Source organism: Culex quinquefasciatus, chromosome 2 (assembly GCF_015732765.1).
Source record: "Culex quinquefasciatus strain JHB chromosome 2, VPISU_Cqui_1.0_pri_paternal, whole genome shotgun sequence".
Lineage (NCBI taxonomy): Eukaryota > Metazoa > Arthropoda > Insecta > Diptera > Culicidae > Culex > Culex quinquefasciatus.
The window spans coordinates 221702803-221729258 of NC_051862.1; the positions used below are offsets into that span (position 1 = coordinate 221702803).

The 26456-nt window shown below is 33.6% G+C and overlaps 2 protein-coding genes across 5 annotated transcripts in view; one reads left to right on the forward strand and one right to left on the reverse strand.

Annotated features, from left to right (window-relative positions):
- The window catches only part of LOC6036325 (reticulon-1-A), a 188462-nt gene that overhangs the window by 91271 nt on the left and 70735 nt on the right, over positions 1–26456 (forward strand). The window lies entirely within an intron of this gene.
- Positions 2751–26456, reverse strand: part of LOC6036328 (synaptotagmin 1) — a 33001-nt gene continuing 9295 nt past the window's right edge. For 2 of the 4 annotated variants that reach the window (XM_038256912.1, XM_001846339.2), the window contains exons 3-9: positions 21770–22053; positions 21287–21385; positions 21025–21219; positions 20279–20455; positions 12407–12524; positions 12073–12206; positions 2751–6612 (exon numbers count right to left, since the gene is read on the reverse strand). In XM_038256912.1, the coding sequence (XP_038112840.1) occupies positions 6421–6612; positions 12073–12206; positions 12407–12524; positions 20279–20455; positions 21025–21219; positions 21287–21385; positions 21770–22053 (1199 nt within the window). In that variant the 3' untranslated portion in view covers positions 2751–6420. The remainder of the gene's footprint in view (positions 6613–12072; positions 12207–12406; positions 12525–20278; positions 20456–21024; positions 21220–21286; positions 21386–21769; positions 22054–26456) is intronic. The other 2 variants (XM_038256913.1, XM_038256914.1) reach the window with 2 other exon arrangements.

The following is a 26456-nucleotide window of genomic DNA, read 5'->3' on the forward strand; positions in this document are numbered from 1 at the left end:
CTCATGCTAAATAATGCATATGGAGTCACCTTTGCCAGAAATATTGTTTGAAATAGTATAAAAATAGCCCAACAAAAATAAATAATTTTTGAGCTTGAAACTGGATGTAATTTTCATAAATTACAACTTAGGCATTTTTGTTAAATAACAATATGTTTTTCTGTCTTTAAATATTTTTTCATGTTAAATTGAAGTTTTCCCTAGATTATGTCCCTCGAAAAAGTTCAAAAAATGCGATAAACTGTTTACAAAAAATGTTTAAAAAAATAATTTATTTGGGGGCAAGACGGCCACCTCCTCCGGGGTAAGACGGCCACCCGTAATTTGTAGATTTTATATGATATAGGTTTTATTTTTGACGGTTTTTGACTATTAAGACATATTTGTAGATAAAGGAAAAGCATTTTCAATAAAACTATCAATTTTTAATCAAAATGCTGTTAACTACCGTTTCGACAACATTCTTTACTGTGATATAGCAAAACTCATTGAATAGTATGAAATCCTTTCAAACTTTTCATAAAAATCGCTAATTTAATATTGTTTACATAATTTTGATTTACTTATTCTAATCGAAATACACAAGCTATTTTTTTGTATCAAATTGTGTTTGTTTTGTTGTAAAAATTCATAGTTTTTCATCAAATGTGGTCGCAATAATATGAAATTCACTGAGCCAAAATATGAAATTTTTTAAACAGCATTTTTCTTCACATTTGAAACCTGATTTTTTTCAACCAAAATAGTTATGATGTTCAGAGAAGTCTGTTGAACCAACCATGTAGGTGTTTGGGAGGATTTAGCAAAGTTATTAAGTTAATTTATAGCATTGGCCGTCTTACCCCACATGGGTGGCCGTCTTACCCCGCGTATTTCATATATATACGATTTCAATTATTTTTTTAAAATTGCTGAAAAGTATTGAAAATTGGTTTTTAGACCAACTAATTTATGTCATTTCTATAATGGACTAGTAGTAGAACAATATGTACGTAATTTGAGATCAAAATAATCTGTTGTGTAAATTTTATTAGACTTCTCCCTTAGGGTGGCCGTCTTACCCCCATCTCCCCAAAGTACTTCACTAAACAGAATAAAATTTAATAGGGTCTTAGGGGACCCCAAAACGAACAGAATAAGGCGGATCCGGCCAAAATCGGTACAGCCAGTTCTGAGATAATCGTGTGGACAAAAAATCATGTCTACACACATCCCCACAGACATTTGTTCAGAATTTGATTCTGAGTCGATAGGTATACGTGAAGGTATATCTAGGAGTCGTATTTAAGAAGTTTATTTTTCGAGTGATTTTATAGCCTTGCCTCAGTGAGGTGAGGAAGGCAAAAACTGATTATGCACAATATCTTTTACTGACAGGGAATGTATAAAAAATACTCCATAAATTCCGGAAATAAATTTTATTTGTATTATTTGATTCAGCTTCCAGAGTCATTTAGTGTGATTGATTCATCCATACAAGGCTCCAATTTTTGCAGCTGTCTGTACAAAAATGCGAACCATTTTTTTAACATTCGAAAAATCTGTTGGTAGAATTTTCTGATCAATAACAAAAACTAAAAAATAGTCACCGTACACAGTAAGAAAAAATCGATTTTTAATTAACTTTTTTTTTCATAAAATTTTTATATTCATCCGTGTTTTGAATTTTTGAAATTTGTAAAAAAAAGAAAAATAGAAATTTAGTCAATTTTTTTTTATTTAATTTTTTTCAATATAATTTTACTGAAATACATTTTTTTCGACTTTTCAGAAAGTTACCATAACTTTAAAAAAATCGGAAAATTCAGGAAATTGCCTCCAAATATGTCTAAAAAACATTAAAGATTGAACCTCTGGTTGCTGACATTGAGTGGATAAAAGAAAAAGAAATAGGAAAATTCATGTACCAAAGTTTTTAAGTCTCCTTGTTAGTCTAACTCAAACAGCCAAATTGAATGCCAATATCTCAGCAACAAATGGTTAAATTTTCAATATTAAAAAATAAACATTTGTAAATTTTGATGATTTCTTTGAAAAAATATTTTTTAATTTTTTGAAATCAAGACTAAATTTCAAAAGGGCGTTATTTTGAAATATTAGCGTTGATTCCAAAATTTTCAAAATAATTATTTTGAAGAGATCGAAAAATTTCACAAATGTTTCATTTTGGCGAACCAATGACCAAACATTGTTTCTTTGGTCATACTCATAGGGAAAGCCCTCACAAAATTTTAGCTAAATCCAAAAATGCAAAGTACAAAAATACACGAAATCGGCCTATTTTCAGTTGTCGATTCTGCAAGGTAAAATTGCCATCAACCATGTATTTTTTTATTTAATTTATGAAAATTATTAAAAATTAATTTAAGCCTGAAAATTACGAAAAACTTCATGAGAAAAAAATACTTAGTTTAATTAAACGTTAAAAAAAACTATTTTTGAAACAAATTCAAACGGCTTCATAAGCAAAATAAAACAACACCGTCCACTGAAGTTATTATTTTTCACGTGGCATTTTATTATTATAATACTTTATTATTTATTTTTGGTTTTGATTTACAATACCTTAAATATACATATTTCTTATTATTTCACAATATTTTACTTGTTTGATGATTAAAGTTCATTTCTTTTTGTATATGTCTAATTATTGTTATATTTGGTTTTACTTATACTTCAATTAACTTTAACTGGTTTTTTCTTCATTTCAATATTTATAAATTACAATTAAGTGTGTTTTTTTTCTTCTCTTTTTTCTGTATCCTTTCGCAGATAAGCATAATTATTTCTCTTTGTTTTGTTTCTTGTGTTTCTTTTTTTATGGTTGAAATTCGGCTTCTTAAAATGCATGCGGCGTGTGTGTTTGTCTTTATTAGTTTTTTTTCTCTCTTAAAGGTCGTCTCCCCCGGGTTCCAACTCTGTCACTTCCATGCAAGGTTTTTTTTTTCGTATTCTCCTCTCGGGTCAGATTGTGAGATTTCCCCTCTCACTTTTTTACGTCAATTAGTCAGTCAGCCTGTTTTTGCCTCAAATAAAATGTCGTTCGATTTGCTTTGTTTTGTTTTTTCTTAGCTGGAATAAACAGTATTTATTAATGCTCTCTTTAGTTTAATAGTTTTAAAACCCGCCTCCCACTTCAGTCCACGTTCTACAGATTGTTACATTTTCGTTTCGTTACGGAAGAGAGAAGAACATAACGACAGAGTGTCCTTTAATGTACTTGTTCAACACCAAATAAAAAGGAAGCTTGGGTCACACTAAAGCAGTAAGCAGCTGAACGGCTGGTGCTGTTTTTTGTTTGTAATATTCGCAATGTTAGCGTTCGTCTATGAAGAAAATGTAATTCTTTTTTGTTGCAATTTGCAATTGTCATATGTATGGTTTCGATAGGTTGATTTTTTTTGTCATATTTTATCATATCCTTTTTTCACTAGAGTGGTGCAGTTTGAACTAGTTTTTTTCCTCTACGAAGTGTGCACTGGATTATAACAAGAAAGTTTCATTTCTCTATTTATTGCCTAGCTTCCCTTTTACTTTTTTGGGTTTCTTTGTTTGTTTTTGTTTGTCTTTTCTTCTTTTAAATTTCGCATTTGGAAGGATAAAACAACTTCATTTCGATTTCTTACGTTCGGTTATTTACACATGAAAACGATCAATTTCGAATCAGCTTGCATTAACCAACCTGCATTTGAGCGTGTTTTTTTTTCGTTTTTTTTTTTCAAAAATTTAGAGGAGGCAACACGGGGCGGGGGAGAGGACGTTCAGCTGTGTGTGTGTGTGTTGGTGTGTTTGAGAAGATACATTGATTTTGGTCGAATTTTGCGCCACGATTTTTTTATGCCCTCATGTTTGAACAAGTTGTTAGCGTCAACTGTACAGCGTGCCATCGAGGTTGGCCATGAGAATCTTTTTGTGCTCTTTGAGCAGCCGAATTCAGGAACTTTTGTTCAAGCATGGGGCAAACGTGCGCAAAAACATGAAGCTCGAACTTATGACAGGGAAACATTTAGTTCAACACATACCAAAAAAGTGGGGGAGGATTGAACGAGATGTGTTACGGGGCTTTGAGATAGAGATAGCAAAAACACAGAGAAATAAAGAACTTTTTTTTTGTTTTTAGCGTTGCAGAACATGTTTACATTGAAATGTTAAGTCTTAACAGTGAAGTTACTAGAAATACTAGTTCTAGCAAATATGATATTAAGTAGATCACTAGTAATTCGCTTTTATACTTGCGTCTTTTCGTTTGTTTTTTCTTCTTCTTTTTTTTTGGTTAAGGGAAAGAATTTGTTTAGGACGTAAAGTCATCCGGGTGTTGGATCAGCTTCAAATAGATGTTTGTTTGTGCAAAAACCTTCAATTGGGGCTGATCGAACACCGGTTGATTCTGGTAAACAACTTCTTCTGCTGGAACTCGACTATAGTTACAAGGGTTGGTTTGTTTTTTGTTTGTTCTGTTGAAATTTTTTTTTATACAGAGTGTATCGGACTATGTTATTAGAATTTTTGAACTGATATAGCTGAGTGTACAAATACTGTATTTTATGGGAATATTCGTATTCAAATTTGATCAACTTTTATAATATGTATATATAATTCAATAGATAGATCATCTTATTTAACGGTAAATAGCTTTTTTTATAACTTTTTATATTTTTGTTTCAACAAGAAGTACAGTTTTCATAATAATATTTCTTCAAACTGATTTTCAGTAATCTATGGAATTTGTGAACCTAGTTTACTTCCGACGGAAACAAAATAATTCAAATAACAATGTTTTCTTTTTTTCATTCTTCTTTTTGTTCCTGTGGCTGTGAATGTTTGTCCTACGTGGAATGATGAGCAGCCAAATGCCTGATGTTCTAGCCTTATCTTGTTGTCGTTCGGTGAGATGTTCAATTAGTCAAAGCTCTGTTTTTTTAATGCTCATTTTGGTCGCTTACGAAGCAAATTTTATCCGATTGATTGAATCAAAGTTTCAACGCAAATGCTAACCGAAAGTTGAAACATATTAAATGATGCAAAATTTGATCTCTTACTACGTTCAATATTGTCCGGAATCGAAAGTAAAAGTGTACACAAATTTTCCTTTTTTTTCTTTCTTTTTGGAACGCAGCATGCAAACAGTCAAGACTTTCGTATATTTTTGTTTTACCTCAATATATGTGCTTGGCCTTCCTTTACACTTACTTGCAGATCACACCTGGATGTTGTAGCTCCTTTTGGTAACACAAAAGGAATCGAATAATACCCTACAGTAATGCGCTCTGATCGTTCCGAAACCCAAGCCGATCTCTTGCCTACTTAAAAAGACTCTAACATTCATTTATTACTTCTTCGTTACTTCAGATTTGTTTCATTCATTTTTCTTCTTCTTCTTCTTCTTTGGTTAACCTACTCACAGTGTCGGTGTGGCTTTGTTTTTGTTTTGTTTTGCTAGCATGATTTAGGCTATTATTGTGCTTCTTTCCTACAACATCGATTTTGGGGGCATTATAGTGTTTGTTGCTGCTATTCTTTACGATTTTTTTTTCTCCGTAGATCGACCGATGCAATCCGTAATCCGCGCATTTCAGAACTATCTATTGATTTGTTTTTTGTTGTTTACCATTTTTTTTTGGGTTTGTGTAAGTGTGTGTGAGTCTTGCACACAGAGTCACACCAGGCATTTAATGAACGGAAAAATTAAAATCCTCTAGATGTCGATGCTAAAATAGTAGTTTTGTGTGGACTCTTGTTTTTTCTCACTTTTGCACGCTGCGCGCAACACCTATTTGTTTTGTTTTGTTTTGTTTATTTTGCCTTGTTTATGAGATACACTAGAACTCTAGAAAAGATGCACAATACGCGCTCTTTAAAGTGTGTGTGTTTTCAATCTTTTCGATTCAGCGCAGTTTTGTTCCATTTTTTTGTATGTATTATATTTTTCATAATCTTATGTATGTGTTTGTGTATGCTACGCATAAGAAAACTGAGCTAGTTTGAAAAATTCAACCACGATTTGTATTTTTTTTTTGTTTGGAACATTCAGTTTCTGGATCTAAATTTTGAATTTCTGATTAACAATTCGAGAAAAAAGTGAAAAACAATCATGCTTTTTCGAGCCAATTATGCGGGTTTTTTTTGTCTTTTATGATTCGCTTGCTGCACTGACCTTCAACCGATTGATTCCGACATCGATGTATCTACTATTTCAACATACTCTCAAGAATGAACGAAACAAATATTAACATTTTTTGTTTTTTTCTTTCTTTTTTTTTATATTTTACATAAACCTGATTCAACTTCGTTACTTCCGAACTGATTTACAGGTTTTCAACCTCGAAAAGCCTCTTGTTCATTGTTTTGCTATTTTTCACCTTCCCTCCAATGATTCCTCAATCGCTAGCCTCTCGTGTGTCCTGCTGCTGCTGCTGCTGCTTAATCCTTCTTGTCATCCTCGGGATCCTTCAGCGTGTGCCATTGTGCGATCGGACGCCTCGGCGAGGCCAGCATGTCGGACCAGTGGCGCAGCTCGGTGCCGGTTGCGTTGTAGCCCAGGACGGCCTTACCGATGGGTTCCGACGTGCCGATGCGATCGTAGTCCACCACGGTGACGACCAGGTTCACTTTCTGGGAAGGGGTTTTTTTTCGTATTTTTTTTGAGTTTAGAATAAAAGACAGTTGAGTTGAAAAGAAAAAAAAGTGATTAGTAAATGTCGGATTTCTCTCCGCTGTGGACGACTGAAAACATTGAGCGTTAATGGTTAGTATTGTTTTCCATACATAATAGCCAACAACGATAGCACTTTAAGTTACGTTTCAAGGGACAAGGAACTACACTACGTTTTCTGTTTTGTTTTTCTGTTTGTTTCGGTGGAAGATTTTCTTGAATATCTCTAAATATGCATGCAAAAATAACTCTGTCATTTTTCGAAGGATGTATACAAGCAGATCAACACGCTCTCGTCTAATGTGAGAGTGAGTGGAATGAATTGTTTGCTTACATCTATGCTGTTTTTAAAAGTTATCTAACTTTTGTTTCAATAATCGCTTTTTATTGCGTTGAGGTTATCTTAGAAATAAATTATGTAACAACCCTGGCAGGTGAAAAAAATAAAAGGGGTTATCTGACTATTTTACTTTAAAAAATAGAACATCTGAATGCAAAACTAACAACAGCCCTAGCTTTTAGTTTAAAAAAATGTTTTCGGCTTTTTGAGAAAATGCCAATCAACAAGACAACAAATTTCATGATGTGCTCATAAAATACCATTTCATCATGAATTTAATTATCCATGGCAAATTAATACTTAGAAAAATCAGCAAATTTTGTTTGAATGAGAGAATTTGTAACCACATTAATTTTTTTTAATACATAAAAAAATTATTAAAAAAAATTGTTGTGTTGAATTTTTAGACTTTTTAAAATGTTAGTTTTGATTCCAAAATTTTCAAAATATTTTTTTTCGAAAAGGTCACAAAATATCACTACCGTTTCAATTTTTAACATTAAAAATATACCGCAAACATATTGGCTATTTGGGTGAGTCTTTCAAAACATTAATTTTTCTGTTTGTTTTTTTAGAAGAAATTTTAAGTAAATTGTCTGATAATAAATTTCTCAGAACAATACAATCAAACATATTTTGTAAAAAGCGCTATTAAAAAAATCGAAAATTGCATTTTTTGATAGAATCAATTTTTAATTGAAAGTTAAAATTTTCTGTAAAGTACTTTTCGAATGCAAATTCGATTTTACTTTGATTTTTTTAGATTCTATTTATGCAAAAATAAAGCATAATTTAGGGCAACAGTTTTAGCTCCAAAGTTGCCAGTTTTTGTGCCCTAAAACATATAAATATTGAAAAAAAAAAAAAAAAAACAAGTTTGGCTAGTTTGCAAATCGGCACAAATTTATTTTTTCGCTTGTCTATTTTTTAAATAGTCTTCATACCTACAACTTTACCGAATTCACCAAATCGATAATGTCCGTTTTGGTTTTAAAGAATTTCGGGCCAGTTAAAAAATACAAATAAAATCTATTTATGAATTTAGGGAGAGTCAATCGGTCAAAATCGCGTTTTTTTTTTTAATTTTTTAGGGTTTTGGTTTTTACTGATCTGTACAGACAAATCTTGCCTTTTAAACCATTTTCAAAATTTGTTAATCGGCTTTTAATTGACAAAAGAATCATTTTGAAAACATTATTTTATACCTATAAAAGCTAAGCCTATTTGAAAAAAAAACGCGATTTTACCTTAAGCATATTTTTATTTTTAAAGATTCAGATTTATGCCAATAAAACACGACTTTCTACGTATAAATCTCCGATGGGGTTTCTCGATTTATAATATTATCCAGGTGTCTATGGTAAATGTCGATCATGTTATAATTTGACCAATTTGGCAACTTTTTCTTTATCATAAATTGTGGTCTTTAAGCTGAAATTTTTAATAAAATGCAGGAATTTTTTTTTAAAATAGAATTATGGCCCTATGGAACCAATAATAATTTCAGAAATATTTTTAGAAAAAAATCCTTAACCAAATCTGCCTTTACTTTAAATGTTGTTGAATATAACCTAGAACTAAGAAAAAATGTTTTGGGGATCCTTACAACTACAAATTAATACAAATGCAATTATTTTTTTTAAATAAATTCAATAAATTTCATTCGATTAAGCGATAGTAGATAAAAACTCTCTAAATTAACTGCTACTTTTATTAGGACATTAAAAATAACATCAAAAGTGGCTAAAAATGGCTTTGTTTGGAAAAAGCCCACGATTTTACAATTTTTTTGAAATATTTTTGTATAGATCTTTCCAATGATCAAAAATATTTAAAATATTACAGCTCTTTTAAAGTTTTGAACACATAGGGACCATCCATAAACCACGTGGACACTTTAGGGGGTATGGCGATTGTCCACGCTCCATACAAAAAGATTTTTTTGTATGGACAATTGTCCACGAAGGGGGGGGGGGGGGGGGTTCGAGATTCCCAAAAAAGTGTCCACGTGGTTTATGGATGGTCCCATAAGGGATATTCTTATGCATTTTTAAAGTTTAGTTTTTTAAGCATTTCCATATGAAAATATTTAAAATCTATACTGAAGAATGCTTGTCATTCAATCGAAATAAAAATAAATTCTATAACCAAAAAGAGGGTCGATCTAAAAAGCTGGTTGAGAAAAACTTCAATCAGTAATGATGCTTTTTTTTAAGTTAATAATTCGATCATAGTATGCCACGCATCAATATAGAATAAAATCTATTCTTATAGGTTTCTGAATTAGCAGGGAAGCAAACTATGCTAGTTAGAATTCTAAGATTGATCATTTTGGATTATAGTTTCATTCAAAGGTTTCAAAAACTATCAATTGGATGTTTTGAAAAGTTTAAATACATCGTGTTTTGTGTAACGTACAATTAAAATTTCGTTCAAACTCTTCACCTAAACAGTACATCAAACTTACACATGCTATGTAAACACACTTTTTTTTTTGTTAAACGAACATCGATTCGGCTTTTTTTTTACTGGGGAAGGGGCCAAACAGTAACTACATCACAACTAAAGCATGCATTCCGTGGGGTTTCGCGCCGAGAAAATCTTCCACCGAACTAGTCAAAATAATCGTTTCAGGAGAGAGTTGGGATAGTAGTAGAAGTAGTAGTAGGATAGAAGGATGATAGAGAGATAGTTTGAGAGAGTTAGTTAGGGGTTACCTTTCGTGAGAAGTTTTGATTATTTATTTATTTTTTGGAGTGGATGTTGAAAATGTTTGCATCAACTTGTTTTTTCTCGAAACTTTGTGTGTTTTTTTTTTGTGGAAAATTGTATTCATGCAGACATTTGCGGGCAACCTCATTTGAGTGGTGTAAATTTGGATTGGATTCTGGCGTTGTTGGTTCTGTGTTTTTTTTGTATCTAGTATTATTTTTTTCTAGAAATACTTGTAAACGGAAATGTATTGATACTCGATCAAAACTGTGTTTTTTTTCGGTCAAATGCCTCTGCATGTAATCTGCGAGTAAATGATGTTGGTAGATGTTTCCATTCCAAATGACGAAATATTCAAATATTGCTTTGCGTCGTAGAGAGTGAGAGAGAGTTGCATTCGCTTCACAACAACGGCAAGGAGAGATACCACAACAAGATGTTCGTTTTAAAGGATGGAACAATTAGATTTTTTTTTGTTGGAAAACTGAAGGGAAGTGTCGTGAGAGGTAGCAAATGAAGAAGCAACAAAAATTAGGAACGAGGAAGTAACACAATACGTTACACTGGCTAGAGAGACAAATATATGGTATCTTATAATATGAAAGGAGGAAGTATTTGGAAACTAAATGAGGTAAAATGGTACAACTTTTTCTTTTTTTTTTTTTGCTTTTGCAGTGGGGATGTAATAACACTGTAACGTCCTGTAACGATGCTCCTCTCGGAGCAGTGAAGCTAGCTCGTCTTGTTCGATTTTTACGGTTTATCGTTTGTGGTGGATAAAAAGAGAGGGAAAAAATACGATTGAGACGTTTTTCTTGTAACAAAAAGAAAAATAAAGAATATATATGTAGATATATTTAACGATACTTAGTTGGTTGCGCATCATATTTTCATATTTGCCAAAGGATTGGAATGTGCTCACGCTTCTGTGTCCACACGACTGTTCTCCTGGGTTTTTGGGCGGTATTGGTATTTGGTGTGAAGTTTTGTTGTTGATGTTGGTTTGCTTTTGAACTTTGAACTGTTGTTGCTTGGTTTGAACTAGAGAAAAGAAGTGTCGAAAAAATGTCACGCTTCTTTGGAGGGGGTTGGGGGGAGGGAAGGAATCTGGGGTTGTTACTGTCTGCTGCCAGGGGGGTTGATGCTTGAAGTGTCTTTTACGGTTTCATCTTTGACAGATGACTGGGCTGTGGGTATTTTGTTTTGTGAAGTTTGGTTCGATTTTTTGTTTGAAAGGTTGTTGGGCCTTTGTGGCGGGTTCTCAAAGAGGAGGAAGAAATTTGAAAGATTCGTAGAAGTGTAGAGATACATTGATTGTCTCTAATAAACACACACATATTTCATAACTTGCAATGTTCTCGGAACAGGTTATATACAGATAGACACAAAACTACAATACACGAGGACGGTTGTGCTGGAACCGATTTCGCTCCGATATTGTAACGCGCTTTTTTGCCGCGCTCTGGACGACAAAGCATTCACAGTACAACTCATGGATGATCGGGAGTAACACCAAAACAACGGCAAGACGACAAACTTCCGGACGACGGGCGTCAACATCAACACAGCAGGCTGTGTCGAGCGACGCCTCCACTGCTCTTGGGTGGTTGTGATGCCACTCGCGTAAAACTCAACGTAAAAAAATATATGCAACAAACATGAACTACATGGCTAATCAATGCTACGATACGAACTACAAACGAAAAATTAAAAATGAAACACCACAGACAAACGGATGAAACGAGGGACGTTTTGGGGGATTTTCCGATGAGATGATGTCAATTTGATCAATAACGGCGCCCGCCTTGCCAGAATGTTGATATGTTTCACCTACTTGTCTTTGGTGGCTGATGTATGTATGTATGTATGTCGAAATGAAGAAGTTTAATCAATCTGTGATTGCTCGGCCGTCGCCGGCAAAATCAACGCCAGCACAACGGACGTTATTGAAGCTTGCAAAAGGTGGTGGGGAGAGTATTTTTTTTTGTGGGATTCGATCATTTGTTAAAAACAGTTGATCGCAGTCTTTGACAGTAGGAAGCATGCTTTTCATTTAACTGGTTTTGTTTAAGTCTTGTTTGATAATGTTTGAGGGCGTCGTCCCGGTCCGGTGGCAAACTGGTGGCCACCGGACCGTTGCGGGACAAATCAAGTGTGGCGTGTTTTTATGTTTTGCTCGAAACATTACACATGGTTCGGTATTTAGTACATCATCTCAAACGTTAGTACTTGGATTTATACATTTACAGTTATAAAACTTCTATGCAGGAGAAAACGCTCAATATATAATATATACAGTACAGTATGTATAGAAAAATGCAACACAACACAGAATTTTTATATGATAGTATAATACATTCTCGCATACTTGTATTTGTTCGAAAGGAACTTCGAATGAGAACGACTCATTGTAGTAGGGGTTTAGTGTACATTTTTTGATACTAGTCTTTTTCTTTTTCAAACGCTTTCCATTCTGCATCAGAGCAATTTTAACGTAGGGATCTATAATTGAAGAAAAAAAAGAAGAACTTTGAATTAGTACGGGTCACCAGCTGTCATCACAACGCGTGGGGCGTAGTTTATGGACGCGCCTGTGCTAGAGTATTAGTTCTAAAGAGAGTATCGCGTTTTCACAGCACTTGTTGCGTCAGAGTGAAGTGAGTTGGTGCAAGGTTTTCTTTTTCCGGGAACGGTATCATTACCTGACAATCCACCGACGTCCATCTTCTTCAGGTTCTTCGCCTCCAGGATCACGACGGTTAATTTACCTGCAGTGGGTACGTAACGCAGCGAGAAGCAGATATCTCCCAGCTTGTTGTCCTGTTGAGGGGGGGATTTTTCAAGGGAAGAGAGAAAAAAAAGAGGAGAAAAAACACACACAAAAATTGTAAAACACTTTCGGCACTTTCGAACTCTCGTGTGCGAGGGTGTGGGCAGCTTTGGGCGAAAAGCTAGTAAGGTATTTATTTTTAAATAAATATATATCGGTCTAGCAGCACAGTTAAATATATATAAAAATATAATAAAACCAAAAAAGACATCTTCAGGATTTCATGCTTTTTTGATTCTCTAAAACCAGCAGCGAAAATACAATATATGTATATAGGTTTACATAGTTGTTTTGTTTGTTTGTCTGTTTTTTTTTTTAAATATCACTACGTGCTTCTAAAAGATAGCATTTACAATTGTTGATTTTTTTATATTTAATGAAACGATCAGCGAAAAAGAGGTTGGAGTTTGTTTCGTTTGAATTTCTGCGCATTGCTTGCGATCTTCACTGCAGTCATGTAAAGTTTGTGAGTTTTGGGAGGAAAATAAGAATAGAAGAAGAAGTAGAATGTGTTGCGTTTATTCTAAAATTGTACCAAAATTAGTTTTGAAGTAACTTTCGAGTTAGCACAAGATAGTTTATTTTGTAATTCAGTGTAATGATTGTCATGCGTTTCACCAAATCTGTTTGAAATTTAATGTGATAAATTTCCAAGCACATTTTTAAATTTATCAAAAATAATCCAAAACCTCACATTGACTGGCTGATTGTAGAGAAACAAAATCGAAGCACTTTAATTAGGTAAACTGCTCGTGTGAAGTTCATTTCTCGTCATATTTCGCTTCTAAGTTATGATCACTACTGTTTAGTTGCCAATTGATACGTGTATGTTTGTGTGTTTTCGTGTGTTCAGTGTGTGTGTACTTTGCCAAATTATTTGCTAGCATATTTTTACAGCGTTTCACTTGTCAGTAACACGTTTTGTTTTTGATTGGGTTGGTTTCGATTTATTCGCTTAGTTATTTGGTTTTGCATTCAACTATTGGTAACAACAAAACTCTGTCAACTATACTAAACAACGACGGTACTAGTTGGTTTTTATTGGGGGGCAGGGCGGGGGGAAGGTTTATATAAGTGTGACACAAACAACGGTTAAAACTGTAACGAAAGAGGTTTCTTTGCTCGATTCGCCTCTGGGACACAGCAACGCAATCCAAGTGTCTAAAGTTAACTAAAAAATCGATTGATTTTACGTTTTGAAAATCAATCAACTTGGAAAGTGGTACAAACTTGTTTGTCCACAAACAATCGGTCAGTTACACAACAAAGTTTAAAATACGAAAATTCAAAAATTCTCACAGCAAAAAAAAGTTGGTTTTGTTGGTCGTCGAGGTATTTTTCTTTTCAAAAGACATTTAAATAAACTTTCAAACTTGATCATACCAAACTGTCCGAGTTGTATAAGGTACTTATATTTCTTGTTGGCATTGTCGAAGCTGCCACGTTACACGCGATGGTGAAAACTAACAAGTTTTGCTTCGGTTTTTTTCAGTGCTTCAAACCGACGGTGATGGTGGAGAAATGTGGTAGTTGTTGTAGTTATTGCTTTCCACAAGCAGTCACAATACGTAAGCTATTCGACTTTGAAAATTTTGTTTCAGGAAAACACCCAGCTCAAATAAAATCTTTATAAAAACGATGGTCTAAAATCAAACAACGTCTTCAAACAAAGGATGAGAAACGCATGAATGTTTTATGAATCTCGGAAAAAAGTATCTAAAATGTATTTTTTTAAATTAAAGATTGTAGATTTGTTTTTCTTTACCGTAAAGTTATACCTAAGAGACAGTTTGGTGGCAGCTTTGGTTGCGACATTTGTGTGTGTATTTGTGAACCCTTTCTCTCCTTTGCGAGTTCCTTTTTTTATTTGATTTTTTTGTGAATGTTTGTACGATTTTAGCATATTGATGATTTGGACAATTTATTATTAAGCTTAAAATATAGAGAACATTCTTGAGACATTTAAATTTTATTTGTTTTTTGAATATTACGTTTTTTTTCAATAAAAAAAATTATGCGCTTTTTTCATTGAAAATTATCATTTTTTTATTGAGTAAAATATATTCCAAAAATGTTAAATGTTAATGTTTTATACAATATTATAAAAACATCAATATTTATTTACAATCTCAAAAATGGAAATTCAAACTGATCAAAAATAATATTTGTGAAAGAAAATTAGGCGATCATTTCGCTAAAACGACGGCACTGTTGTTAAAAAAGTAAAACAGAAAAAATATTTTAAAAATCAATCATTTTGAATAATTTTTTTTATGGTTTCATGAAATCTCTGTTAAAAAACAGGTATGATACTATTATTAGAACAATTTTTCAAATTGCGATCTTTTCAATACGTTGAAATTTTAGAAAAAAATCACTTCTTTTTAATAAAATTTGTTCAAATTTACATATAGGTTTAAAATAATATTCTTTGCAAACAATATTTGAGTCTGAGAGAAAATTTCACTGTTTTTATGTTCACTTTAAATTTGAATGAAATTTGATTCAAGAAGATTTACAATTTTCAAGTTTCACTCCATTAAAGAAAAAAAAGCAATTAAAGAAAAGTGTTTTTTAAAATTATAAAATGCCTTTTCGAATAATTTCAATTTTTGATGAAGTCTCAATTTGATTATCCGAAGTTCCAACAAAAAATTTACTACGGATTATCGAAACAAAAAAAGGTTTTTTTTTATTCCTAAATTATTTCAAATGTCGTTGAATATTTAGATTATTTATTTGGTAATGTAACCGGCATTCAACTCATCAAGTTTTACTCATTTGAGATCGGTGGCGTTTTTAATACCAAAATATGAATTCTAAGTTTCTTTGAAGACCTTTCAAAAATGGAAATTTAGATAAACGATAAGTGTTGGCTGTAGTTTTAAATAAAATAAAACCGACTACACAAAAAATCCAGATATCCTGGATTGTGCTCTTGAATTTGAAAATCACGAAGAAATTTATTAGGAGTATGGTGCATGTGCACTATAAACGTGAATTTGTTCACGATTTTCGCGATTTTGGAAAATTCACGATTTTGGAAAAAATGATTTTTTCCGTGTATGAATGGTATTTTAATAACGAACACAGAAATGTTTTAATGAGATTTTTGGCAATAAATATTTTTACAGGAAAAAATGGAAGGGTGATATTTTTTTAAGATTGAAAATTTTTTTGATTGCAAAGTCTTATGTGTATAAAATCTGATTTCGATTTAGTATAATTTGGCCTGATTTTTTTTTGTAAATAGAGTTTAGTATCTTCTTAACTTTCTCTTAAGTGAAATTTATTCTTCAGCAGATTCATGCACAACTTAGTTATGTAAAAATTCTTTCGAGATAGCACAATTGAGTAACTTATCTCGAGTAAAAATTTGAATTCAAATTTAGTTTTGCTGGGAGTGTTTTCAAAACCTGGATTAAACAATTGTTTGACCATCGCAAAATTTCTAAGATTTTCGAAAAAATCTCGAAAGTAAAAAAAAAGCAAAAATATATTTGTGTTGTGGTTTTTTTTTTGTTGTAATTTATGTAATGTATTTTAACTTTTTTTCTCATAAAAAATGTCACAATCGTCAACATCTTTCAACGATTTCGCAGTTTCGTCCGCGCTCTCCAACTCCAACTCATTCGCGAGAATCGCTCATGGACTGTTCGTTTTTTTTTTGGTTTGTTCTGGTTATGCTTTTAGTTTAGTAAATCACAAACACATAGCATTTTACAAAATTTGCTAATCAAACAATATGCTAGTATTGTACACGTGGATAAACTCTACATTCATCTAATGTTAGCAAATAATAAAGAGTAACTTCTAAAACTGAGGAGCTTGCTTTTTTTTTCGTTTTTGGGAGGATTATTAGCGCTACTATTTGGTGGGGTGTGTATTAGGCTATGGTTTTTCGATAGATATATGGGTCCACATTACACATCTCGGGGGGGAGGATCACTCAATCACCCTGTATGGCAGGGTGGAAAATTTCTCCGGAAAAAGTCCCTTCTTGCTCAATCTCGGAAAGGGTGCTTGCTGCATTTACATTTGCTCGAATATTTCTGGCACAAAACTAATGCAACATGCAGCTGATGAGGCATTTTTTTCGTCAAAGGGAATCAACAGAAAATAACTTCAAGGTTCAACGTATAAAACCACTCGTCCCAATCAAAAAGAACACATCTCTAAGTAAAACAACTACGGATTATAATATGTATAATATGTCTTACGATACATAAGGTATGTGGAATATGTACGGATTGTATTTTTTTGTAAGTTGTTTTTTTTTGGTCAAATATGCGGAAGCTAAACTCAAGTCATAATCATAAAACAACGTTCAAAACGTACACAGCTAGAGATTCTCCAGGAGGGAAAGGGTTTTCAACCAAGTTTGCTATGGTGACACAATTCTTGGACCAAATTAGTTTGTAAACTTGGCACACAGTTGGTTCATACAACACAAATGTTTTGTTTTCTGTATAGCTCAAACGTTTGTTCTTAGGTATAATTTTTTGCAGTTGAAAATCGGGGGGCCACTTTTTCTATCTTCGGATGGATGTAGAACGATCGAGAGTTGAGAAATTTACAAGGAAAACGAAAAACGAAAGGAAAAAAGGTTCATATGTACAAGATGGTGCTAGATGTAGATTTTTTGTTGTTGATATAATTTCTCAAGAGATACTTTTGGTACATTACTTTGACTACAGTTCTACGGAATTGGTTTGGTGGAATGGACAAAAAGAACTACCAACTCTGGTCAAACTCTAGGTTAAGAAAAAGGGAGAAAAAGCGTTTCGTGGTGAGAAAAAAAGCATTTTCACAGTACTATCTACACTATGTGGATACGTAAATATATAAATATGTCTAGCTTCGTTATCAACTGAACACAAACAATGTGCAATACTTTTTGTACAATAAAAACATAAAACAACTCGGAGGTAATTTGGGTGATTTTGGTACAATTGTGTGAAAATAAGAAATAATTTTGAAATTGTGTTGTCAATTTGTTGTAATTTGTAAACTGAATACAACAATAAAAAAGCCGGTATTTTTGTTTCGCATGTATGTGTACAACCGATTCATGTTACAAAAGCTTGAAAAAAACCTAATTTTAATATAATTGGCTCGATAACGAAAGCCAAATTATGAAACAAATAATAATCAAATAATTTTCAGCTGTTGATTTGCAAAAATATGTGAAGTGTGTAATTTTGCTTCTACGACTACTGACCAACTTAAAATTCAAAAAAAAGTTTCGATTGTGTTTTTGTGTAAATTTACTGTAACCTGCTAAAAGCTGGTGAAAAGTGTGTTGTAAAGCTTTGTTGTGTGTGTGTAGTTGTGATTTTTCTAATGTGTTTTATGCAGTTCACAGAAGGAACCGATAAGATACCGAAATTAAAAAATATCTGATCCGATTGTAGTGAAATAATATTCAACTGATGTTGCTTTTTGCTTGTCAACAAAACAAATACGTAACCAAGTTGAAAGAAAAAACCTCTGCGGCACGCGATCGTGAGTTGTAAAGTTCAACAAAACTACCAACAAAAATCAACTGTACTACTATGAAGCTTTTGGAAAATGTAACCGTGATAAACTGCCAATACGTTCGGTGTTTCTCAGACAAGACGAAAAACAGCCGGTAACGGAAATTAATTTTGAATGTTTTTGGTAATAATAAGAAATACTGAGAAAAAATATTACTAGTTGCAACTTTCCAATGTCTAAATGTATTCAAGATAAGTTGGTAAAAAGATAGTGGAAGATTCAAACGCATGAAATGTCTGAAATTGTTTACTGTTAGTTAAAGTAGTATTTAAAAATAGTAAGAAAATGTAAATTGCAGTTTAACAGAAAGAGAAAAAAGGAAAGTATATTGTAGTAGTAAGAAGCTAACCTTCGCCTTAAGAATCTTATCACCTCAGAACCTTCTTTTTAGCGCAAACTAGTGTGATGTGGAGGGGGGTCCGCTTACTTCTGTTGGGTGTGTGCAAATATTTTGACGATTCTTTTTTTTGCTTGCTTGCTTCCCTATGTTTTGAATATTTTGTTTTTCGTTGTTGTTTGACAAAATAAAAGGGTTTGAAAAAGGTGTAACCAAAAACGAAAAAAAAATCCGGAAAACAAAACGCAATCTTTTTTTTAAATCTTGATTAGTAGACAATCCACAGCAATCGGTTTATAGTTATTTGCAGTAAATACAGTTTTACGAAAAAAATTACAATAAAGCTATACAAAAAAGCCAATACAGTCAAACAATATACAGCGGCACTTTAACTTGGGTAATGTAGACTTTAAAATATTTTTCCTTATGAAAAACGATACTTACGTGTAATGGTTTAATCGATTTTTATAGTTTGGTTTTGAAGCAGTTACATGCATATAAAATATTTTTTAGATATATTTTTTTTTGATGAAGACACAACCATTCACAGGCGTAAGCACAGCAGAGAAAAATTTGAGGAAAAAGAAAAAAATAACTTACGTCAATTAAATTAGTTTTGGAAAACAAAGTAATGTCGGACCACAAAGAAAGAACTAAATGTTACTTTTGAATTATTGTTTTTTTTTGCAATATTCGGTAATGAAGATCGAGAGATGTTTTTTTTTCTTATGTTTTGGCTTTGTGGGCGCATCTTCAAATCATTGCAGAGGCGCGCGTGATTTGGGTGGCGGCGGCGGTGGTAGGGCAAGTGGGTTCATACTGTTCCACACAATTTTGAGTTTTATGTTTATTTTTTGCGAAACTTATTCTGGTGGAACAGTATAGTGTCCCTCTCTTCTGGTAGCAAAAAGTGACCCCATGCAATGATTTGAGGATGCTGGAAGAGATAGATAGCAAGTTTTTTTTTTTTTGGAAAACTAATCAATCCTATGACTTTTGTTGCGTTATAAATACAAGTCTTCACACATTCGGTAATTAGAGATTACTTCCAATCAACAGAAACAGTGATATATATTGGATAGAAACGAAAGTAATTGAAAACAGTTTAAAGCCGTTCGTTGAAGACCATCAACTAAAGAGAGTAAAGTTATTATGAATGAGTATATTAGAGACTTATTTATTGTTGGAAAATAAAATTATAGTTTATACTTTCACGTCAAATAGAAAGGAAAATATACTAACATGTAAGCAAATATATGAAGTATGAAATGTAATAAGATATAGAAAGGAAAGAAAAGTAACAAATCTCCTCGAGTCTAGTATCATAGCCTATAATCATATGTAATACCATGGAAAATTATCGCGATTTATAGTCGAATAGATTATAAAAATGAATAGGATTTGAACTGGGTGTACGTTACTGGAATCGATCTCTTTAACGATAGTTAAATGCGCCAAGTCGAAAGCATTTGTTTTCTGCTTTCCTGTGGGGCGATTTCGCGACAAAGTCTAGCCTTTCTGCTCAAGTAAGAGAGAGAGAGAGAGTTGTGTCTCAGTGTCTTTGATCACTTGCTTCAAACGTCGGTTTAGTTGTTTAGTTCTTCATCACAAATCTTCGTAGAAGGGGTGGAAAATCGTAAGACTGTGTGTAATGTTCGAAACATTTCTGAAGGGGTGAACCGTTCAAAAGCACTGATTTTTTTTTTAATGTTCTTCTAAACTGTTGGTTGGTGGTATTGTGTGTGGTGGTGCAAGTTCTTCAGAGTAGTCCCGGGGGTACAACCCGGTAGGAACACAAAATAAAAAAGAAAAAAAGTCAAAAATAATCGGGTAGACGAGCCTGACCCGGAATCGAAACCGATGACGTACCTGACCGCCTTCGCCCTCGACGCTCTGCAGTTCTCGCCACTCCTCGATGGTTTGGGCCAAATCGATCTGGCAGAGGGGCACTTTGACCTCGCCGATCTGGTCGTGCTTCGAGAATCGATCAAAGTCGAAGATGGCAAACACCAGCGTTTTGTTCATTGCGTCGGCATATGGAAGGCTCTGCGTTCGTGGAGAGTATCGAGAGAGAGAGAAAATAAAGCCAAAAAAGTTATGATTAGCTTGATCCTTGAATCAACGGGACAGACTTAACACACATATAGTTAGTATACACACAGCAGTTAGTTTACCACACACATAATAGACAGACGGAGTGTATTTGTTCTATGGCCTAGAGATTTGAAGGGGGGTAATTCAGAACTGTTAGACTTTTTCTTTTTTTTCTCTGTAAGAATATCTGAGAGAGCTGCTCTGTTAAAGTGTACCTGACGGAAAGAGTAGTTCGTAAAGGTTTTATAAAGTCTGAATGCTGGAATATCATGGAAAATGCTCGAAAAATGAAGGATCTCGTGTGGAAACTAAAGAGAGTGCATCAAAACGGGAAAGGGTCGAAAGCCATCGCCGATTTCGACCCTTTTCCGGTCGCGCGAAAAACCGTGATCAAAGTTTTGTATGGAAGAAGGTGATCAGAAAACGGGGAAACCCATAAGAAAACGCGACGTAGAAACAGAGAGATAGAGGACAAAACGACAAAGACACCGAAAAAGGTTCCGGAAAAAAGCTGGACTCACCTTGAATGTGAACGATTCGTTAAATACCGGATTGAGGGTTTTCCTGTGGACTTTGGTTTCGAACTTTTTCTTCTTATCCGGCAACAGGTAGACTTTGACGTACGGATCGGAAGTGCCTCCCATGTCCAGAGCGGGCAGCTCCTCCGCCTGGATCACGGTCACGGTCAAGGCGTTCGCGTTGAAGTCGTATTCAAGCTAAAAAGAAAAAAAACAAAAACAAATCAGAACATCATACAAATCCCACGGCGATCTCGCGCAATACCTTGTACTGGACTTTGCCCAGCTTCTGCTCGCTCTGCTTGCTCTCCCCCTCGTCGTTCTCCTCGGCATTCTCGGTCAGTTCTTCCATGTCGGGTTGAACCTAGGAGTTTTATGGGTGTGTAGTTGGTTTGATGTGGTGATTTGGTGCAAGGAGTAGAAGCAAGAAAATAGGAAAATGTAGCTTGGCTTGCCCTGCTGAGATCTCCCGCTCAGCGATGGAACAGGTGGGACATCTACTAAACATCGAAAAAGAACAGTACTCTAATAGTAGTATATATAATAAATATGTAGCATCTAGATTGGTTCAGCTTTAAAAGAGGGTTTTACAACAAATACAACAGTTTTTTTTTTTTTTGGTTTTGGTTTGCAGACATTTTTTTTTGCAGGCTTTGGCAGTTGGTATTTGGTTAGTTTTAGTGAACGCACATATTACAATGCACCTGTACACTGACACAGATTTAATGAATGAGATTCTACTGAATACCTTTTCTTTGTATGCTGAACCTAATAATTGTACCGATTTTAGGTCGACTCCTTTCATGCCCTTCTTGCCGTCTTTGGAGCGTCTCTTGCGGAAGCACCGGCGGATGCAGAAGCCGCAGATGCCGAGGATGATCAGGCAGACGACGATGATGATGGACACGAGGCCCCACGTCGGGATGCCCATCTCGTGTGCCAGGGCCTCGGTGATTTCCGCCGCCTTCTCGCTGATCTTTTCCGCCTCGCCCTTCGTTGGTGCTGCGGTACTCGAGTACTCGTCATTTTCTTCTGCAAAAGGGGAAAATGGTACGGATTAGAACTCGAAAAAAATATCATAGCTTTCAGCTATCGCAGTGTTGAAGAATATAAAAATCAATGAAGTTTTCTAAAATGTTGGTGTTTTTAAATAACTAATTCCTAATACTTTGTAATTTTTATGAAATCCGTTTTGTTTGGATACGGTGATTTATGCAAAATGGTGATTATTTAAGTCCAAATTGCATAGGAGTTGATAATTGGGAGTAGAACTAATTCTACCTAAACCAGAGTCTCAATACCTTGACCGCCGTCCATTGCCGGCAGCTCTCATCTCCACCACACACCAGGGTATACAAATTCGAAATTTAGAAGACGGAAATTTTAAAGAGGATAAAGGGAAATTCTCTGCGGTGTTCTTAAGTAAGTTTCACTTGGAGTTGGACAGTTTTTGGGAAGGTTGATGGTCTAAGGAGCCAGTGGTAACGACTGTTTGCGTTGTTGTTAAAATTCTTCTATGTTCTCATTTCTAATGTGAAGCTTCTAGGTATTATTTTTTAGTCATTTAAGAATTTAATTAGTCTAGAACTTAATTTTAAGGAGCAATCGAATACTTTGTAAATTTTCAGAAAATTTCAGCAATCTTTTAACTACTAAACATTGGTTTAAAGTTCATTTGAGCTTTGTTTATTTTTATTCTCCGATTTTTAACAACACTTTGTCCTCAAAGTTCTTTATCAAGGTGCCGATTTCATAACATAAGAATTTTGTTTTGTTTTAATGGTCACAACTTTGTAAGGGCCTTTCCTATGACTAATAAACACATTTTGAAAATGGGTTAAATATTTCCCCACATAATTTATGTCAAATAAAAAAAGTATGAATTTAATTCTTCAAACAATTCTATTGTTAAATAATGAGATTTTTTTTTATGTTAACATAACTTTGATATTTGCTACGTCTAAAGATCTTTGAATTGATATGTTGTGTTGTTGTTTCGATGTTTCACCTTTTTAAAGATTTCAGATCATGAAACCTGGCATCAAATATGAGAGGCCATGTAATTTTACAATTTGCACGTCAGTAAGTCATACAAAAATAATTTAAAATTTCAAGTATAATTCTCAAAATGTATACGCAAAGAGTATCACAACAAAAAAAGTGTTCAAGTGGTTTATGGATAGCCCCTTTGCTAGTTAGTAGATAAAACTCTCAAGTTTCTTCCTCCCCTGTAAATTCAGAAATGTTTTGTTGTTTGAACATTCGTGCTCTAACCCAATCCAATTCAACGAATCATCTCAGCGGTTTGCTTTACGCGGTAGGCTCGGCCGCTTTAACGTTTGTGATTTTTTAATGCATTGCAATTGGCAATAATCGTAAAAAGATGCAAGGCGTAAATCTACCCAAAATTCATTTTAATGCCCTTGAATGATTGATTGCGAGGGTTAGATTAGATTTGATTATTTTAGATTAGATTAGATAAGATTTATGCTGATACTCTCAATATATACATACATTATTATTTTTTTCAATAAGTGTTTATTACAGTTTAACAGTTCTGCCCTAGGATGATACATTTGCAATTTAGAGATTTGGAGAACCTTTCAACTGAGATCAATTCATAAGCCATTACAGGGAGGGTACATATTTCTAAGTTTAGATTTTGCAAGCTGAGTGCTCTTTTAGGGTATACATAAATTATCTTGCAAAATTCCTGAAAAAAAAACATTCCCACGTGCAATGGAGAATTTCATCACCTGTATCGATAAGTGCTGAAAAGATGAACTTTTTAGTACTTGTATATATGCTATAATAGTAGTTTATGCAACAAGTTGCAAAAAGAGGTTTTTTTTCAGTACGAGCCTACAGTTATCCAACGAGGTTAACCGAGGCTAGATTTTTGAAATTATAAACCATTTTTCCTTGAAAGTCCAACTAAACTCCTTCATGCCACGTTCAAGAGAGCTAAAATCGGTTAAAATTGTTTTTTTTTTTGCAAAATCGACGAAAATTGCAATGTATCGGATCACGCTAATGGTCTAAATAACGCAGGTCCTATTATTTGGGCCAAAGAACCTCTCTAGAGCGTCCAATTTCCCGGGGTTACAGACTTCCCGAAAAACGGGAAATTTTTAACAAATTTCCCGGGAAATCCCGGGATATTTTAAATTTTTCGAAGAATTTTCTGATTTTGGTTCTGATTAATATTCTTCAACAAAATTGTATAAAATAGCAACATAAATGATCAAAATTAGTGCGAGGGCAATAAATGAGTTAACCGATTGTAGATAAAAAAATCAAGAAAATATATAAATATTCTTAATTTATAGGCTGTCTTGCAATTCATACAACACACTATAAATAATCATTAATATTTTTTGTGCATTATTATTTTTCTAATCATAGTGTTTGGACAGCGAGTATAATGAAACCATGCTCAAAACCATAAAATTGCTATTAATTATGGATCTGTGAACAGTTTGAGGGAACATGATAAAGAATAATATTGAGAAGACGTTGAAATAAAAAAAAAATCATGAAGAAAATATGGATTTGTTGGCAAGCCTTTTTCCATAACAAATCTTACTTGTTTGAGCTCATGAATAAATAGATAAGCAATGCATTGAATTCACATAAAAAACTGCCTTTTCACTGGAAATATATTTTTTATGGAATCACAAATCAAAGTTTTCAAATATTTGGAGCTAGATTTTGAAATATTTTTTGGACACCTTCTATATAACATTAAGTAGTTTTTTAATGATTCAACTTATTAAATGACTTCGGCTAAAAGAATTATCAAAGCAATAAAGTAGTTTATACGCTATTTTATATTAAAACCGCTTACGCATACGCACTTTTAAACAAACTAACTAAATTCTTCTTGCACAGCCCTCTTTGAGACATCAAATGATATTTTTTTTCAATTTTCATCCAATTTAGCCATGGTAAACATAATCGTGGAAAAACTTCATTTTAATCTTGGTAAAAAGAGGTACCTTATTTTCAGATGATATAACAACAATTTTCGTTTAAAAAAGTACCCTGAATTTGAATAATTAATTTTCATTCCAAAATATCGTAATTTTTGTGGCTTTACGAATAATCAAGATCCCAGTTGTGAAAGCTTCAGTAACTAATATTATCTAAAATATAGTTTGATATGAAGTTTTCAGATGAACTGATAAGTTATAAGAACAGTAAATTGAACTGAATAAAATAAATTTTTAGTTTTTTTGATTATTATTTTTTGTAAATTAAAAAGAAATGTGCCAAGAAGCTAGGAAAATGTATACCTCCGCTTGAATTTCGGACAGGAAATTGGACGCTCTACTCCAGTCAAATGTTTAGCCACATCGAACCAATTAAATTTTATTGTTGACTTTCTTATGTTACTGCTGTATAGGTAATCCAAGATGGGTATAACTGGCACTAGGGTGGTCCAAATCCGGGCTTTCTAGAGGCTACCCCCTGGAAACAAAGATTGACCCATCTAAATTCCAAATTCGAGCTCATTCTGACCACGGGAACCCCTCCCTCTGATCGCTTGAAGTTTGTATGGGAAAAATCGTCAAAATACATGGAAAAACGCAGCTGTTTCAATTTTTTACCTGTTAAGGACGCAATAGTCGTCCAATCATAATCAATTCTCAGATTTAAGATCTCCTTTAAATTCAAAACAACTTTTCCGAAGACACCATATTTTTAGGATTTTTCGCTGAAAAGTTATTAGCTTCTAAAAATGACCATTTTTGTGCGGCCGGCTCAAATGGACAACGTAACAGGAGCAATGCCAGACAGGCAGGCAAGCGAGCACGCACGTGCATTTAAAAATAATTGTTTCTTCGTAGCCCCTTTGAGCCGGTCGCGCAAAAATGGTCATTTTCAGAAGCTAAAAACTTTTCAGCAAAAAATCCTAAAAATATGGTGTCTTCAGGAAAGTTGTTCAAAATTGAATGAAGGTTCTACATCTGAGGATTGATAATGATTGATAAAGATTAGACGTGCCCTCCACAGGTAAAAAAACTGAAACAGCTCCTTTTCTCCATAAATTTTGACGTTTTTGCCCATACAAACATCAACCGATTAGAGGGAGGGGTCAGAATGAGCTCAAATTTGGAATTTAGCCTAGTGATGGGTCAATCTTTGATTTCAGGGGGTAACCCCGAGAAAGCCCGGATTTGGACCACCCTAACTGGCCCTTTGCTGATTCATTTTTGTTCAGATTATCATTTCATTGAATTTAATACAGAACATCCTCGATAATTATTTCTGGCTTCTCCTTAATTGTGCATTCGCATTTTTCGCAAAAAATAAATAAATTTCTTTTTATTGAACTTTTTAAAATTACTTCAAGTATCATTTCTGATTTTGAGTAAGGTTTCCAATGTATTCTTTGTTTATTTGATATCGGTGTCTAGTTTCTCTAGTGGTTG